This window comes from Chiloscyllium plagiosum, unplaced genomic scaffold (genome assembly GCF_037043375.1).
Source record: "Chiloscyllium plagiosum isolate Xiang-an unplaced genomic scaffold, Cpla_swu_hap1 HiC_scaffold_1, whole genome shotgun sequence".
Taxonomy (NCBI): Eukaryota; Metazoa; Chordata; class Chondrichthyes; order Orectolobiformes; family Hemiscylliidae; genus Chiloscyllium; species Chiloscyllium plagiosum.
Window position 1 is genome coordinate 22,542,550 of NW_028270139.1, and position 13,321 is coordinate 22,555,870.

Here is a 13,321-nt window from a genome sequence, read left to right on the forward strand (position 1 = left end):
ACAAAATGCGTGTTACAGCAGAACGACCTGTAAAGATGCCACAATGACCTTCTTTCATTTTAAACTCAACTTGATTGACATTAGTTAAGAAATACCCTTAAAATTCTGCACATGTAACAATAATTCCATAGGTGTCAAAATACATACAGCAAGTTATTTCAAGCCCCCACTTAATGTCACATGAAACTGGTCACCAAAACATGAGCATGTTGGGCCAGCAGCAATCCCACCAGCAGCCACTACCCTGTGATCCTGTTAGAAATGAACAGTTGCCAACCCTGTGAATGGTCAACTATTTGAGGACACATCTCATCCCTTACAAAAGGTGTGGAATCTCCGACTGTAGGGCAAGAGTGGTAAAATCTGGTTGAGCTTCTATGACTAGCTGAAGGGTTTTGCTGCCAACTTTCTGGCCTGGAGACTGGGCCACTGCTAGTCCATAAAATCCTTGCCATCATACAGATAGACTAACTATTGAGCTTTGCTTTAAATTATTTAATTCACTAAAATTATGAAAGCACAATTAGTGAGCCCAAACAAATTCTGCATTAGGTACATAGCAGTCAATAAGTTATTTTCTGCTCACAATATTTATGAATTCTAATCAACCTCTTCAGTGATATTATGACGCACATCAACAGCAGGTGGGACTTGAACTCAGGTCTCTAGATTCAGAGGTAGTGGCACTACCACAAGAACTTCATGGAATGAATTATAAAATTTGAATCGAGCCACACATTAGCTACATTGCATTCCATGGCATGCTTTGATAACATGCTAAATGTTAACATGTTTTGTAATATGATACTTAATTCAATATTTCAAAGAGGGGTCGATTAGCTGGTTTGCAATACTGAATGTCAAAAGTGTGGGCTCAATTCCCGCACTAACCTGAGAACTGTAGTGACCCTTCGGTTAAACCACTATCAGTCATCTACCTCTAATAAGAGAGCAGCCCTACGGTCCGGTAAGTCCATAGTGACTTCACTTTTATTTCCACGGTGTTTTAGAAAGGACCGATATTCAGGGTACTTGCACTAATAGTATGCAAGACGTGGTCAATATCCTGTAGGTAGCATATATTCATTAAAACAAAGCAAATTCCACATCTTTGATGGTGCACAAGACTTACCACTTTGTGGATTTTGAGAGCAGAAATTTAGATGACATAAGTCTTTTCCTATTTGTTCTCAAGAAACAACCATCAGTTTGCATGCAACAAAAATATAAAAGGATAAAATGAAAGTTGAAGGACTCCACTTCAGAGATACACTTAAGAGTGCCTGGCACTATTTCTAAAAGTGCACTTACTCTCATAGTTAATGAAAGGCTATTACTGCATCCACTGGGCATACAACCAGTTACCTATTCTGGAATGCAATTTTCAGACAACTTAACATTTCAGAAGTGCACTCTTGCACAAAGGGCTTCAGACTTAAAAACAACTACATGCAGCATTCACAGACAATTCTGATGTGATGAAATTGTTAACTGGTGTACAGACAGTTTATTCTAAGGCCCCAATAACTATTAACATACAAATTGCATATATTTGCTAATTAATTTGATCTTTAAACTAAACATATATATATTTTTTTTGAGGAGAAAGTGAGGACTGCAGATGCTGGAGATCAGAGCTGAAAATGTGTTGCTGGAAAAGCGCAGCAGGTCAGGCAGCATCCAAGAAGCAGGAGAATCGACGTTTCGGGCATGAGCCCTTCTTCAGGAATGAGGAAAGTGTGTCCAGCAGGCTAAGATAAAAGGTAGGGAGGAGGGACTTGGGGAAGGGGCGGTGGAAATGCGATAGGTGGAAGGAGGTCAAGGTGAGGGTGATAGGCCGGAGTGGGGGTGGGGGCGGAGAGGTCAGGAAGAAGATTGCAGGTTAGGAAGGCGGTGCTGAGTGCAAGGGATTTAACTGAGACAAGATGGGGGGAGGGGAAATGAGGAAACTGGAGAAATCTGAGTTCATCCCTTGTGGTTGGAGGGTTCCTAGGCAGAAGATGAGGTGCTCTTCCTCCAGCCGTCGTGTTGCTATGGTCTGGCGATGAAGGAGTCCAAGGACCTGCATGTCCTTGGTGGAGTGGGAGGGGGAGTTGAAGTGTTGAGCCACGGGGCGACTGAATCAACACGGACATTGACTATAAACCGACCGACTCCTACAGCTACCTAGACTACACCTCCTCCCACCCTGCCCCCTGTAAAAACGCCATCCCCTATTCCCAATTCCTTCGTCTCCGCCGCATCTGCTCCCAGAAGGACCAATTCTAATACCGTACAACACAGATGACCTCCTTCTTCAAAGACCGCAATTTCCCCCCATACGTGATCGACGATGCCCTCCACCGCATCTCCTCCACTTCCCGCTCCTCCGCCCTTGAGCCCCGCCCCTCCAATCGCCACCAGGACAGAACCCCACTGGTCCTCACCTAGCACCCCACCAACCTCCATATACATCGTATCATCTGTCGTCATTTCCGCCACCTCCAAACGGACCCCACCACCAGAGATATATTTCCCTCCCCTCCCCTATCAGCGTTCCGAAAAGACCAATCTCTCCGTGACTCCCTCATCAGGTCCACACCCCCACCAACCCAACCTCCACTCCCGGCACCTTGCCCAGCAACCGCAAGAAATGCAAAACGTGCGCCCACACCTCCCCCCTTACTTCCATCCAAGGCCCCATGGGATCCTTCCATATCCACCACAAATTCATCTGCACCTCCACACACATCATTTATTGCATCCGCTGCACCCAATGTGGTCTCCTCTATATTGGGGAGACAGGCCGCCTACTTGCGGAACATTTCAGAGAACACCTCTGGGACACCCGGACCAACCAACCCAACCACCCCGTGGCTCAACACTTCAACTCCACCTCCCACTCCACCAAGGACATGCAGGTCCTTGGACTCTTCCATCGCCAGACCATAGCAACACGACGGTTGGAGGAAGAGCACCTCATCTTCCGCCTCGGAACCCTCCAACCACAAGGGATGAACTCAGCCTTCTCCAGTTTCCTCATTTCCCCTCCCCCCACCTTATCTCAGTCAAATCCCTCGAACTCAGCACCGCCTTCCTAACCTGCAATCTTCTTCCTGACCTCTCCGTCCCCACCCCCACTCCGGCCTATCACCCTCATCTTGACCTCCTTCCACCTATCGCATGTCCAACGCCCCTTCCCCAAGTCCCTCCTCCCTACCTTTTATCTTAGCCTGCTGGACACACTTTCCTCATTCCTGAAGAAGGGCTCATGCCCGAAACGTCGATTCTCCTGCTCCTTGGATGCTGCCTGACCTGCTGCACTTTTCCAGCAACACATTTTCAGCATATATATATATTTGTCAAGCTTGCATACTTACACCTTGGGTCTTCCTCCAACAATTCCAGTTAGACCTGGCGCTATAGAAAACAAAATAAAATATTTAATTGGTAATGCCAAAAGCTTTCAGATTCACTTTTGACAGACCTATAGTAGGGTTTCAATTGTCTGAGAAAGAACATAGAACATAGAACATAGAAGAATACAGCGCAGTACAGGCCCTTCGGCCCTCAATGTTGCGCCAATCCAAGCCCACCTAACCTACACTAGCCCACTATCCTCCATATGCCTATCCAATGCCCGCTTAAATGCCCATAATGAGGGAGAGTCCACCACTGCTACTGGCAGGGCATTCCATGAACTCTCGACTAACTGAGTAAAGAACCTACCCCTAACATCTGTCCTATACCTACCCCCCCTTAATTTAAAGCTATGCCCCCTTGTAATAGCTGACTCCACACGTGGAAAAAGATTCTCACTGTCGATCCTATCTAAACCCCTAATCATCTTGTACACCTCTATCAAGTCACCCCTAAACCTTCTTTTCTCCAATGAAAACAACCCCAAGTGCCTCAGCCTTTCCTCATACGATCTTTGAAGGGCAAGGTGAGGAAGGAGGAGGATAATTTGCAGAGTGGGCTGATGAGGCAAAAGGGAGAGAACACCCAGTCAGCTCTGCTTGAAAATGTCAATGTGAAATTGTCTTGGCTCATGTGATAAAACTACCACTTAAGAAAAAACACAGCTATCTTATGATCATAAAGAGGAATAAACATTAACCAAGTGAGAACACCAAATCATCTAAAGCCTGCGCACTTTTAAATAAAATCCAATGATATGGAATGATCCTTCACTTTGAATGATCAGAATAAGATACCACACATATAAGTATCTCTTAATTTTCCCAACTTGGTTCATTCCAAATTGATATCCAGGACAGGGAGGATGCTTGATCAACAGAATGTGCATGATCCAATTTGAATAATTCTCCAGTGAGACTATCTCTCTAGAATAACACCCCAACCCAACCCCAAAAACCATCCATAGTGATTTCTGGTTTCTTTTACTTTCATGAATGATACCATGGTGACCCATATAAAGACCTGTCCAATAGTACAAACTATTCAGCACATGTTACACCATCAAAGGCAGAAAATATACAACAACTTGAAATTGTGAGCTGTTTCATAAAGAAGCGCTGAATATGTCAAAGAAGTTTGAAGAGCTGGACCTTGAAGACAGTAATCTGAAGATTATTGCCAGTGTCATATGGAGCAGGTTAGGGAGAAACTGACTGAAAAATTAGCATTTACCTATCCAGAGAGAATGGATGGGTGGATTCGGATTTCTGGACTATCTGAAAGAGTTCTGTACAGGGGAAAGTTCTAAATTCAGAATAAAGCTTTACTTCAACTGGTCCAGGAACATTGTCCTCATAGAAAGGATAAATGAGAAGCTGGGGAAAAGGCTATCTTAGGCACAAGTTGGAGTGCTTGGACCAAACATAACAAAGGTGAAAAGCAGTCCAGTAAGAATGGATTAACATGACAATGTAGACACCATGTCTTTGCTATAATGTCAGTCCAGCCACCCCATACAGCATTGCCTCAAACTTAACAATTTTGTTCAATATAATTCATCCAATTAAAAGTAAGTTTATAATCTTACTCTCCTCAATATTTCGATTTCAACTTTACTACATTTTTCTCTTTTCGTTTTCTGGCAGCTTTTTTCCCTCTCTAAACCCTTGTCCTGTTTCTTCCATCCCTCATGCCACATCAGTTTAAATACTCCTTGAGATTTCTCGGCGGAGGGGGCACTTTTCACATCTCAGTGAAGCTGGTTGCCATATGTATGGCTCTTCTGCTCACAACAGATCTCATTGTGATCTGTTATCTGCTGGAATATGAACCCTTACCTTCCAGGTCATTTCTCCATCCAGACATTTACATCTTCCATCTTACCATTTATATCCTGATTACCATATGGCAATACCTTTAATGTTTTAATTTTAGTTCTGAATTCTTGAGGGTTGGGTTGCAGAATCATCACTTCATTCATTCCCATGTTTTTGGTTATAATTAGTGTTCTTTTCAAATTGTTTTTTGTTCTATTACACCCTTCATTATTAGTAACATTGTTTATAATATTGGAAAGCAATAGTTCTCTGATTATTCCTTTTCACTTATCCTGTTTTGGGAAATGCTTTCTCTACAGTTCCATGGGTTGCCTACGGTAACCCACTGAATTGTTGTCACTGTCCCAGATACTGACAATGGTGCCAAGCATCACATGTCTCCACTGCTCCATAGTAAATAAGATTATCTTCTCTCAGTTTTTAAGTGAAACATGGTTTTAAAAAAAACACAACTTTTCAAATGCACATGAAGCTGAACTCAATACCACATTGAAATAGTTGCTCTGCCATTCAACAGGATCTGATGATAACTTTTACCTGCCCACCTAATAACGTTTTGACCCCTTGTTTAACAAGCATCTTTCACTGACTTAAAAAAAATCAAGGATTCTGCTTCCACCAACTTTTCACTAAGAGCGTTTCAAAGACTTGTAACCATTAGAGAAAAAAAATCTTTGTTTTAAATGGACAACCCATGTATTTTACAAGGTGACCCCTGGATTCTGCCATGCAGGAAGCATCCTCTTCACATCTACCCTACCCTCAGAATTTTACATGTTTCAATTACTCTCCTAAACTCAAATGGATACAAGCTTAGTCTATCCAAACTTTCCTGATAAGAGAATTTGCCCATTCCAAGTATTAGTCTAACAACTTTCTGGACTAATTTCTCCTACTTTGTTTTTTTCAACATTCTGTTCAATCTTTTGACTTCCCATTTGTCTGCTTTTTCTTTTAGTTTAATACTATCTTTAACATTTCTAGTTATCAATGAATGGTGGGTCTGTTCTTAGCATTTTCTTATTCGTTGGAATGTATTTATTCTAAGTATTCTGAAATATCCCTTTAAATATCTGCTATTGCATCCGCACTGACCTAATATTTAAGCTAATTTGCTAATTCTACTTTAATGCCCTCAAATGGCATTTACTTAAAGTGAAAACATTAGTTTCAGATCTGCTCCTTTCTACCTCAAATGGAATGTAACCTCAAACATATTATGGTCTCCGCTATCAATAGCACCTGTGACGTGAAATCATTAATTAATCCCATCTCATTACATAATAAGAGGTCTATTATAGCTTGTTCCCTGGTTAACTCCAAAACACACTAAGAAACTATCCCCAAAACATTCTATGAACTCGTCATAGAGATGTACAGTGGGCCAAGTGGCCTACTTCTGCTTCTGACACTATGAAACTATACTGCACAGAAACAGACTCTTTCGGTCCGACTTGACCATGCCAACCAGATATCCTAATCTAATCTAGTCCCATTTGCCAGCACTTGGTCCATATCCCTCAAAACCCTTCCTATTCATATGCCCAGCCAGATGCTTTTTAAATGTTCCAATTGTACCAGCCTCCACCACTTCCTCTGGCAGCTCATTCCATACCCGTACCACCCTCTGAGTGAAAAGCTTGCCCCTTAGGTCTCTTTTATATCTTTCCCCTCTCACCATAAACCTATACCCTCTAATTCTGGACTCCCCCAACCCAGGTAAAAGACTTTGGCTATTTATCCTATCCATGCCCCTCATGATTTTATAAACCACTGTAAGGCAGCCTCAGCCTCCAATGCTCCAGGAAAAACAGCTCCAGCCTATTCAACCTCTCCTTATAGCTCAAACCTCCAACCCTGGCAATATCCTTGTAAATCTTTTCTGAACCCTTTCAAGTTTCACAACATCCTTCTGATAGGAAGGAGACTAGAATATTCCAAAAGTGGCCTAAACAACGTCCTGTAGAGCCGCAACATGACCTCTCGACTCAGTACTCTGACCAATAAAGGAAAGCATACCAAATGCCTTCTTCATGATCCCATCTACCTGTGACTACTTTCAATAATTAAGGGAAAGATCTGCTGTTTCTGCACCATCAACCCATTAGCTAGCTGTGGAAAGTTTGCCTAATGGAGATCCATTGTCCCAGCAATAATCATTTCAAGAGAACTTTAAAACATTGCAGAGAAGTCAAGACAGGTTCAGTTATATTCTACATCTCCCACCTTTCCCAAAAGCCTACTTCAAATTATCTTTGCCATGCATTTCACTATTAATCCTGTTTGGTTTGTGGACGCAAGAGCCATCTAATGAGCACATTAGACAGCAAGAGGGCAGGGCAAACAATGTACAGGTTCAAGGATAAAATGAAATCATTTACACAAAATATCGACAGCAGCTGTGAGACCAGGCAACTCAAGCCTATTGTGTCACAACTTTGGTTTTGGTGCAATTAAATGGAAGTGCACTACAAACACTTCGAGAGGCAAAATATGGCTATTTCAGTAGCAGGCAGAATACTTTCTAATCAGAGATGCTACCAACTCAAAGGAGACTGGAAAATCCGGGCTGACTGTTTCCACTGAATAGATTCATTCTGAGCTATATTTTTGACACAATGAAATGGTCCAATAAGTTGCAACTTTCCAAATGCTCTGCATGCCCCTTTTCAAATTTGGGCTTGTAAATAAAACAAACAAAATCAGTGGTCTAAATTCTTCTATTGGTCAGATCCAGTTTTTTCTCAACACTGATCTGTCAACCAAAGAATGAAAAAATCCTAATTCTTTTCCCCTTATCATTTACATGTCCAAGTACTTTACATTGAAAGTATTCCTGTATAACTATCTCTTTGCTTATTTGTGTACTGCATGAGCCAGGTCTTCTTTTCAGAATGCTTCCACTCCAAAATACTGAACACGAGACATCTGTGATTTGTTTTTGTGGATATTTTTGTCTGACGATTGAAGAAATACTTGCTGCATGTTCTATGTTTACAACTGACAATCTGGTTTCAATGTATGGACAAGTTGGTCATTACAAAAAAAGGTCACTTATAGTGTCAACCAACAGTCACTGTAATCTGGCAGGCATTCTAGAGTCACATGACATGTGTGAGACATTTTAAGGAGATACAAGCTTCTAAATACTTCAAGAACATTTCCGGGATACAGTAAAGTCATGTAAGTACAGAACAGTGAAGGTGGACCAGCAACTAAGCCACTCCACAGTGCAATCTGAGTGGAATTAAGAATCAGGTACTTTAAAACCACTTATTTTGCTTGTGTTATCAGGAAATAATTATACTGCTCCATGATTCAATTCACCTGATATAGGCCCTGTTCACAGAACTGGTCCCAGCCTCAAAGCAAAACACAAATTCAAGCTGTTGCACTGATTTTGGCAAGCTTTTCAAATTATGTTCATTCTCTTGGGGTGCATAGCTGGGCACAGTTAAAATATAAAACGTCTTCAATTTGCTAAGAAACTGACTGGTGTACATCAACTAAACTATTAATGGTTCAGTGTCTTTTAAATCAAGTTACTCATAGACTGTGGACTTTTTAAAGAGTTTTAGTGCAGTTGTTTTCACAAAACAGCACCAGGTTGTCTTTCTTAAAAATATCAAGTTTTTAAAAATAAAGATAAAACAATTGTATTCTATTATTGAGTTACTTTATGAAACTTTTTAAATTTGTGAATATATAAATGAATTTTAGCAGGATTTAAAACATAAACAACTCAATTTCAGGTATGTATTGAGCAGAATTTCTATTTTGCCCAAAATTGAAACCTTAAGACAAAGTGGATTATTCTTTCAAGTGGAATATTTTAAATTTCCACCTGTGCTCTGTCTCTCTCTCCTGGAGCAATAACTTATCCTGGATACAGTTGACAATGGAACTCATGCTATTCAATATCTCGCTACCTGGCCATTTCGTGACTTCAGAAAACAAACATATAAACCATGACAATGGAGAGATGAGGAAGTTCACAACGCAGTAACACATTCTTAAATGAGATCCATACACTTGCATTTTCAAACAAGAACCACTGAACAGTGGTCAGCAGATAAAACCTTAATTCTCTTTTTCTTGTAATCTGGAGACACCCAGACCAATTAATTGTCACAAATGAGTCCACTCCTAGGGCCTCTGGTGTCCCAGTGTCAATAGTCTCACAAGAAACACGATAGAAGACAATATAGATTGCATTCCTATCACTTTCTGAACAAAATGGTGCATATTGCCCAAGGTTTCATGGTTATCTGTCTGGTTATTCAGCATGTTCAGCAACTGTTTGCACGTACTGTCTGATCTATCTAGAGTTAGCACAGGTAAACCAGATCTGGCCTTATTTACAGAATATTTCAAACATTTGTAAACTGTAAAGAATTTATAAACATGTATAAATTCATTTTAATTTTTCATCATTGCAGAAGCACAATATTCTATAGTGATGCCAATGTTCAAGATCACAGATAAAAACAGGTTTTCACTTAGGAACAAAGAATCAGAGCAGGCTACTTAGCTCTTCCAGCCTGAACTACAACTCAATAAAATCATTGCTGATCTGATTTAAAAGTCAATTCTACATTCCTGCATATTCAATAAACTTTCACACCCTTGATAACCAAGAATCCGTCTACCTCGGCCTTAAAAATATTTAAAGATTCGGCAATCACTGGTTTTTGAGGAAGAAAATTCACCGCTCCAAGATAAAAAAAGGTTTCTTCACCCCTGTCTTAAATAGGTGACTCCTTATCTTTAAACTGTGACCCCATTATGAATGTTTATCAATAATAAGCATAATTTAATTGCATCTTCCCTCTCGACTAAAGAGGTTATTGCTTGCTAAGGTACAGTTTCATTAGAATCACTTGACCTCTGCAACCTCGCCCAATGGCTTCTACTCATATTTCAGTTTTCAACACACAGTAACCATGAGCAGGCTACTCAACTTGAAACCCATCACAGTAAAGACTAGTCTTATTCTTACCAGTGTTAACCCACGATGACCTTAAACATTATTTGTGGAACTGCACTAAGAATCCTGGCTGATTTCCTCTCTGTAACCTAGGACACTGGAGCTAAGTATGCACTTAGCAGTAGTCAGTTTCAAGACTGCAATGCTCCTTCGATACCAGCAATTGTTCCGAGAAGTATAAACAAAAAGTCTCTAGACAAATCTTTCCCGTAAATATTTGCAATCATTAAATTGCGAGCAAGGACTTAAGCCAATTAATTTATATTCCGATAAACTCAGTGGAGGACGAGTGTCTTTTGTTAGCACTTCTATCACTTGTGGGGGGGGGGGGAGGGAGTTAAAGCCTGCAACTGTTGAATAACTCTGACCAGGCCTACTCAATTTTTTTCATGAAATTAGACCAGATTATTTTTGCCTTTTTCAGGAAATGAATACTGACAAAGATTTTTTTAGAAAGTCTATTTTGGAATTAGGATACAATTAAAATAAAAAGCATTGTTCAAGGGACAATGGATGTTTCATTTTCTCTCAAAACTGCAAAAACTATGCTCATGCATTACCTACGGACATATTTCAGAGGGATCTCAAGGAAACATCTTAACATGACTATATGTAGGTAACCCAAACTTTTCAAACCATGCTGCTGAGAAAGACAGCTGCTGTTTATCTGACATGGAGGGCATACTGCATTTACCTACTTAAAGGGAACAGCATGCTTCAGGATCACCAAGCATGCACAGGAATACAACTGAAATTTAACCAACTACACAGCCTATCAGCATGGACCATTTATAAACTCTGGTTAGGGCAAAGAATTACAAACAATTAAGAAGAATCACAGTTCCAAGAGCAGTTCTGCAACTTCAAGATGCTTTACTGAATCAGGCCAATGGGTCAATCAACACAGAGCCCAGGAGTACGACAAACCATGAAAGATTGACTTGATTCCAATTCTCCTTCACTTGGCATGTCTACTTGGAACAATCTCAGGCTCAGAGCTCCCACTTATTTGTCCCCAAAGACCGATCATAAAATGTTGTGGTCGCTGCATTGCTACGAGGATATCTAGGTCTTGGAGGCAGTGCAGAGAGAGCAACCAACTGACTGAGAAGTAGCTTAAGATATTCAAGGGATGAATAAGTGAAGAGCTTGGAATAACTTACTCAGAAGAGAAGGTACAGTGGAGACACCAACTAAATACAGTCATAGATTCACATGGTATAGAAACAGACTGTTTGGTCCAACACATCCACACTGACCAGACATCCCAATCTGACCGATCTCCATTTGCCAGCATCTGGCCCATATTCCTCTGAACTCTTCCTCTTCATATACCCTTCCAGATGCCTTTTAAATGCTGTAATTCTATCAGCCTCCACCCCCTCCTCCAGCAACTTGTTCTCTACAAGGACCACCCTCTGCGTGATAAGGTTGCCCCTCAGGCCCTTTTTAAATCTTTCTGTTCTCACCTTAAACCTACGCCTTCTAGATTTGTACTCCCCCATCCAAGGGAAAAGATGTTGGCTATCCACCCTAACCACGCCTCTCATGATTTTATAAACCTCTATAAGATCACCCTTCAGCCTCTGACACTTCAGGGAAAAAAGCAGCTCCTTATAGCTCAAACCCTACAATCCCAGTAACATCCTTGTAAATCTTTTCTGTACCCTCTCAAGTTTAACAATATCCTTTCTAAAGGAAGGCAACCAGAACTGTATGCAGTATACTAAAAATATACTTACAGCCTATACATCTCCTGTACAGCCGGAACACCATATCCCAACTTCTATACTCAATGCACTGACCAATGAAGGCAAGCATGCCAAACTCCTCCTTCACCACCCAGTCTCCTGCAATTCCACTTTCAAGGAATTATACACCAACACCCTTAGGTCTGTTTAACAACACTTCCCAGGACCCTACCACTTAGTGTAACAGTCCTGCCCTGGTTTGCCTTGCCAAAATGCAACACCTCACATTTATCTAAATTAAATTCCGTCTGCCACTCCTTGGCCCATTGGCCCACCTGATCAAGGTCCTATGTACACTGAGACAATCTTCTTCATTGTCCACTACACTACCTATTTTGGTGTTATCTACAAACTTACTAACCACATCTCCTGTATTCACATCCAAAGCATTTACGTAAATAATGAAAAGCAGTGGACCTAGCACCGGACCTAGCACCGATCCTGTGGTATACCACTGGTCACAGGTACCTTCAGTCTGAAAAACATCCACCACTACCACCGTCTCCTACCTTCAAGCCAATTTTATACCAATTAACTAGCTCTCCCTGGATCTCATATGATCCAACTTTGCTAACCAGTCTATCAATTGGAATCTTGTCGAAAACCTTGCCGAAATTCATATAGACAACATCTACCACCCTCCTTTATCAATTTTGTTTGTCATCTCTTCAAAAAATTAAATCTTGTTAGTGAGACATGTTTTCCCACACAGAAAGTCATGTTGACTATCCCTAATCAGTCGTTATCTTTTCAAATGCATATAAACCCTGTCCCTCAGAATCCTCTCCAACAACTTACCCATCAAAAATGTCAGGCTTACTAGTCTATTTTACTTACAGCTTTTCTGAAATAATGGCACCACATTTGACAACTCCAGTCTTCCGCCACCTCACCTGTGGCTGTTGATGATACAAATATCTCAGCAAGAGGCCCAGCAATCTCATCCCTAGCTTCCCACAAAGTTCTGGGAAACACCTGATCAGGTCCTGGGGATTTATCCACTTTTATGCATTTTAAGACCTTCAGTACCTCCTCATTTGTAATATGGGCTGTATTCAAGACATCACTATTTATTTCCCCAAGCTCCCTAGCTTCTGTGTGCTTCCCCACAGCAAATACGAGTATGAAATATTTGTTAAGTATCTCACCCATCTCCTGTGGGTTCCACACATTGATAGCTTTGTGGATCATTAAGAGGGCCTTCTGCCTTTAACGTATTTGTAGAATCTCTTTGGATTTTCAGTAACTAATAGCCAAAGCTATCTCATGTCTCCTTTTTGCCCTCCTGATTTCCCTTTTAAGTATATTCCTATTGTTCTTATACTCCTCTCAAGATTCAAAATTTG

The 13,321-nt window shown here is 41.0% G+C and overlaps 1 protein-coding gene across 2 annotated transcripts in view; it reads right to left on the reverse strand.

The window, feature by feature from the left end:
• Positions 1-13,321, reverse strand: part of LOC122553709 (uncharacterized) — a 161,105-nt gene that overhangs the window by 37,307 nt on the left and 110,477 nt on the right. For both annotated transcript variants that reach the window (XM_087980907.1, XM_087980858.1), the window contains exon 14: positions 3,360-3,399. In XM_087980907.1, coding sequence (XP_087837033.1) covers positions 3,360-3,399 — 40 coding nt within the window. The remainder of the gene's footprint in view (positions 1-3,359; positions 3,400-13,321) is intronic.